Source organism: Henckelia pumila, unplaced genomic scaffold (genome assembly GCF_033568475.1).
Source record: "Henckelia pumila isolate YLH828 unplaced genomic scaffold, ASM3356847v2 CTG_525:::fragment_3, whole genome shotgun sequence".
Taxonomy (NCBI): domain Eukaryota; kingdom Viridiplantae; phylum Streptophyta; class Magnoliopsida; order Lamiales; family Gesneriaceae; genus Henckelia; species Henckelia pumila.
The window spans coordinates 3,071,311-3,077,310 of NW_027331857.1; the positions used below are offsets into that span (position 1 = coordinate 3,071,311).

The following is a 6,000-nucleotide window of genomic DNA, read 5'->3' on the forward strand; positions in this document are numbered from 1 at the left end:
TATACTAACAAAAAAACACACACGTTGTGTGTGAAAACTACATAAAATACAATAATTGAAAAAAAAATTGAGTGAAAAAAGATAAAAGGACATAAAATATTTTATGTTTTTTAAAATAATAGAGATGAACGTGAGAGAAATGTTCAGAAAGTGAGGGTTGAGAAAGTGTGATAGTGAGAATGAAATATTACATTCTTACCCTTCTTGTATTGTTTTTTTTAAAAAATTAATTAATATAATTAGAGACATTTTAGGATCTTTACATTATTAAATAGTAAGATAGTAAGCTATATATATTAGTTGGGTAATATCTATTTCTATGAACGAGATAGCATTATTCTTCCATTTTCTACAACTAGAACATCACGTTACTCGGGAAAAAATATATAATTGAAGAGGCCAAGTTATGGCCGACAGTTGAGGTGGAAAAAATTTTCTAATTTCCGATCCTTCCCGAATCTCATTCCGAAAAAATCTTAGCTCGAAATTTTTTTGACCGTATTTTTTGGGATTTTTCCATCCCAATTAATATCGAGAGAGAGATCGGGAATAAAACCTTATCCCAACGAGATTCTCGACCCGTCTCGAAATAATATTATAATATATTTTATTAATATTTTATTAATATACTGAGTTAAATATTATTGTGTTTCCACCCATATAACAATTAATTGTGAACTTAATTCACATAATTGTTTATTGTTGAAAGTATCAAATAGTAGAATCACGAAATTATATTTTATTTTTGTGTAATTTTAAAAATTAAATTAATACTTTTATTAATTCATATTTATAATTATCTAATTAGAACAAATATGTAAAACAAGATATGCAATTTTACAATTTATTTAACAAAATTTATCTAGTAATTTGTATTCTAATATTTTATTAATAATTATCAGATTCACAATATGTTGTTATTCTTATGACAAACTTTGAAACATTATCAAAAATATTTTAATATTATATGTTTTAAATTGAATATTTATTTTTTAATTAGAAATATAAATTTCTAAATAATATTTTTTTAAAAAAATAATCACAGTTTTATTTGTTTTTTTGAATGAAATCTTGAAAGTGAAAAAAAATCGTGATTTTCTTTCCCTATTCGAAAGGATCCCGAATATTCAAGATCCCGAATATTCGGGTCTCAAAATGGGTCGGGCACAGGATCGAGAGAAAAAAATTTCCTGATTTTTTAAGACGAAAATTGGATAGGAGGGTTACGGGACTGATACCGACCCTATTCCACCCGAAAGTAGTAAATCGCTCACTTTTTGCATAAATAAAGATGAAGGCGCTCCACTTTAATAAAAAAAAATTTCTCTTTTTGGACAACTTTAATAAAATAGATAAAGCGATATGATCTGGTACATGTTGTCCTTCGAGTGGCTACCTGAAGGGCAATCGAATGGACCAGATCTATTTGCAAATCAATTGATTTGATCTACATATATGATCTAGTCCATTAATGTTGGAATACATGCAGTATCGTCTGCAAGCATTGACTGACCCGAGCAATAGATATTTTCCCAAATCTCAAGATTAAAGTTTCAATTATTTTAATTAAAATAAATATTTAAAAATTTGTCTAACAAAACGAGTTAGTAAAATATTAAAGTTAGTAATTTTCTAATCTAATATAAAAAATGGTTATAGTGGAAGTTGCACCGTGCAAGTTGTCAAATAACCATTTGATCCACGTCTTGTAAGAAAATCAAAGTTGATTTATAATTTTGCACATCAATCCTAAAAGTTATTTCTTGTATGACTTCCCTTCTTACGTGGATTTGGTCCTCATTGGTCTTTATTTATATGTTCTCAACTAATCAAACCAAAATTACGATAAGAGAACATATGTAAGATAAAATATGATATTCCGGAAATATACAGATTTGATTCATATTTATATTGAAATAAAAAGTAATATTTTAATATAAAAATAATAATATTTTATAAATTGAGTCAAATAATAAATTTATTAAAAAAAATTAACTCATGAAATGGAGTCACTAAACTTATTTTTCTTTTTATTTTAGACTCAGGAATTTTTGTAATGCATGTTTCCAATTTTTTTTCAAAAAAATATATATTTAAATAAATAATAATTTTGATGGCGAGTGGAATATAATTGGGACACCACGCTATATAACAGATAGCACCTCACCATTCCCATTTCGTTCATTTCACGCTATAAAACAAAATAAAATAAAATAATATCCCTCCCTTTCAACTCTCAGTTTTTTCGAATTATTTTTGCACCATGTCTTGGCAATCGTACATAGACGATCATTTGATGGCCGATATCGACGGCTGCCACCTTACGGCCGCCGCTATTATCGGCACCGACGGCAGCGTTTGGGCACAAAGCACCACTTTCCCTCAGGTTTTGCTGCTCTATGTTCAGTCTACTTTCGGATCTATAACTCTTGCTTGTTTGCTTTTGATTTTTACTCCTTGTGAGCGTAGCTGAGGAGATCTGTTTGCTTGTTGCTGATTGTTTCGATTTCGATTTAGTTGGGGGTTTGGTTTATTATGTTGTTGAGTTCGATCCCGACTTGGACTGGTCTTTTGTTTTTCTTACTATTTCTGGATTGAACTGTTCTTGCCGATTATTGTCGGATTCAAGTTTTTAAGTCTGTGCGGAAGTAGTCGATCCAGAAATTATGTGCGACGAGGGGGCTAGATTATTGATTTTGTGGCAATACTAAAATTCTTTGAACTGTTCAGTTCAGGGGCAATTATTTGTTCCGCCGTTTGCATTTGGATCTTTTCGGGGAACATTTTAGTCGATTAGGCTAGCTGTAATGTTTAGAATTCGTGTTGGCATTGCTTCAGTCCACGTCCACGACTATAGTTGACCCTGTTTGATGATTTTGAAGTTCCTTTCTGATCTTTTTGCGTAGTAAGATATTTCATTGAGACTCTAAATGTTTCGAGATCAAGTCATCTGATTTGTGGATGCTGGATGATTATAAATTTATTAATATTTTATATCAATTCGAATGTAGTTTAAAGTTGAGGAGATTACTGCTATCTTGACGGACTTTGAAACTCCTGGTACACTAGCTCCAACTGGATTATATCTTGGTGGAACGAAGTACATGGTTATTCAAGGTGAAGCCGGAGCTGTCATTCGGGGGAAGAAGGTAATGTATTTGTTTTCAAAACATATCTGCTGTGATTTGTGACCTTATTTCCCGAGTCGTGTGCTAGGTGGGAATACATAATGTAGTGTTTCTGATGTGGAAGCAATGTTCTAAAAAGCGCTAGGCGGGCGGCGACCCACCGCCTAGCGCCTAGCCTCCTAGGCGGCCGCCTAGGCGGTTTTTCTTTTTAACCTAAAAAAATTAAAATTTTGGAATATTTATGTGTTCTACTATGAAAAATAATTTTTATATCTTATGTTTTTTCAGTTTTTTGTGTAAAATTCTTTCAAAAAATTAAAATATCTACTTTTTAAGTTTTCTTTATTATTTAAAAAAATTAAAGTTTTTTTTTATTATTATTAATGGGTAAACCGCCTAGGCGGTGCCCCGGCGACCTAGGCGTTCCCCCGGCGACCTAGGCGGCCGAGGCGGCGCCTAGGCGGCTGAGGCACAGCCTAGGCGGCCAATTAATCGGGCGACGCTCCAGCCACTAATCGAGGCGGTGGGCCGCTGTCCACCGCCTAGGCGGGGATTTTTAGAACATTGTGTGGACGCAATCATTCAAAACGCTATTGAATTAATGAACTGTTAAAATTTTTTTCTGAAAGAAAATAATGAACTGTATGTAAAATCTGATGGTTATTTAAACTCTGGTAATTTTAATTGCTACCAAGTGAAGGAAAAACCAATTTCACACTGAAATTTTAGGTTGCAATGAATACTTAAATTAGTTGTCTGGACCATTTTGTGTTGCTTATCACGAGTTTGATTTTATAGATTTGTAATATGTCATGGGGCAGGGCCTAAATAATTTCCCCTTTTTGGATTCTTATCTCCCCCTTTGGGTGCCGGAAAGAATTTGATAGAGTGGTTCAATTGAATGATGATCTGTTACTAAACATACACAATTTGAAAGAGATTTGCCTTCGGCACCACGTTAAATTTAGTTGCATTCATTTCTTAAAAGAATGCCCTCATCCATTGCAGGGAGCTGGAGGTATCACAGTCAAGAAGACCGGTCAGGCCTTAATCATTGGCATCTATGATGAACCTATGACTCCGGGTCAATGCAACATGGTTGTGGAGAAGATTGGTGATTATCTTATTGATCAGGGTCTTTAATTATTTGGTATGGGTTTTATTTTGTGTTTTTTGTTCATGCTTAATCTTCTATTAATGTAATATCTTTGGCATCTGCATTTTTCCTTTTTCTTGAGTTTTTGGTTTTGGAATGTTTTGCAGCAAAAACTTTATAGAGTATTTGAAGAACTTCTTGGACATGACAAAAACAGTTTGAATGTTCGGCATTTTTTTTTTTTTTTTTGTGTTATTTGTGAAGGGGGCTGCACGATCTTTACAATTTCTATTGTCTAAAGTTGTTCTTATGTTTATGTGTCAAATTGTGTATTTGTTACTGGTTTTCCCAATGATTTCAATCATAAAGACATTTGGCTTTGCACATTAAAATTGTGTAAAGATTATTTTGCCTGATTTTGTAAATTATACTCTATCGCCATGTATCATGGCTATGCCTGGGTTGCCTCCAGGTATTACAAAGACAAATGATGTTCTTCGGTTGCCCCTCCGATTCATGTGATTTTATCTACACACGTTCCACGATTCGGTTCCTTTTAGGAATGCTAGTTTGATAATTATAAGTTCTATGATTGGGTATCCTTTAGGCAGCTTAGTTTGGATATTTGCCATTGATATTTGGCTAGTGAGCCTTTCTTGCTCAAAGAGAACCGCAGGTTTTAATTGCAAACAGTTCCCAAAGGATGGTTTGGTCCATGGAGTGCTTCGAAATATGTTTGAAGTCACAACTCATTTGGAAAATGTTTAATCCAACTATTTTGAATGAGACTCGTTGATTTCCTAGTCCAGATTAATTATCTGAAATATAATTATCATACGGTCAAACTTTTTCCCTCTTCTTTTGAAAAATTATTAATGGGTTTCAAGGAAAATTTGATGCTGCACAAAGGGCAGCTACCCATGGGGGTAGTGCCCCATGGGTAGCATCGAACTATCCGGGTTGGAGACACTTTTTAAGCCGTTAAATGGGAACGTCTTTTCGTTAACACAAGCAATTATTGTGCCAAAAAACCACATCCCCATAAAATACGAGTACCAGATTTGTACAATTCCAGAAACACTTCTTGAGCAGTTGAAAGAAATTAATAGCATAACAAAAGAATTGAATTTACTTACTCGGGTTTCTAGCTTCACATCGAAGTTTATAAGCTTCATCTTGGCTGGGAATATGACGAAAACCATCATCATTCATTCATTAATAATCGGTTTTGGACAAAAATTGGGAGACTATTGAGATTATCCAAAGCCACGAAAGAGGCCATCAGAAAAGAAAGCAGAATGCCGAAGCACCCGCATGGTAGAGACGAAGAAAATTTTATTGAAAACGCGGCCGTTGCATTAGCTGCAGCAGTTTTATTATCGACCATGAGGACCAAATCCACATAAGAAGGGAAGTCATATAACTTATAAGAAATAACTTTTAGGTTTGATGTGCAAAATTATAAATCAACTTTGATTTTCTTACAAGACGTGGATCAAATGATTATTTCACAACTTGCACATGTCTTTGGTTAAAATTTTATAAATTGTTTTTGAATTTTTTTTTTAAAAATGTTTTTCAACTATATTTTTTGAAAACAATTGGAAAGTGTTTCGGGTCACGGGTTGGATAACAATGTAAACGGGTCATTTCACTCTCAGATCTCCCTTCTCACAACCCTAACATTTATCACGCTTTTTCTTCGTGTTTCTCTCGCTCCTCATGGAAACTCGTCGCCGCCGCCGCACAATCCGCAACTACGATTTGGGAGAAGAA

At 33.6% G+C, this 6,000-nt stretch overlaps 1 protein-coding gene across 1 annotated transcript; it reads left to right on the forward strand.

Annotated features, from left to right (window-relative positions):
* Nucleotides 1–2,179: 2,179 nt before the first annotated feature.
* On the forward strand, nt 2,180–4,727 carry LOC140873063 (profilin-1). The gene is made up of 4 exons (XM_073276047.1): nt 2,180–2,386; nt 3,012–3,149; nt 4,137–4,278; nt 4,392–4,727. Exons 1-3 carry the CDS (start codon nt 2,264–2,266, stop codon nt 4,269–4,271), a joined length of 396 nt encoding a protein of 131 aa, XP_073132148.1. The 5' UTR covers nt 2,180–2,263; the 3' UTR covers nt 4,272–4,278; nt 4,392–4,727.
* The last annotated feature ends 1,273 nt before the right edge of the window (nt 4,728–6,000 follow it).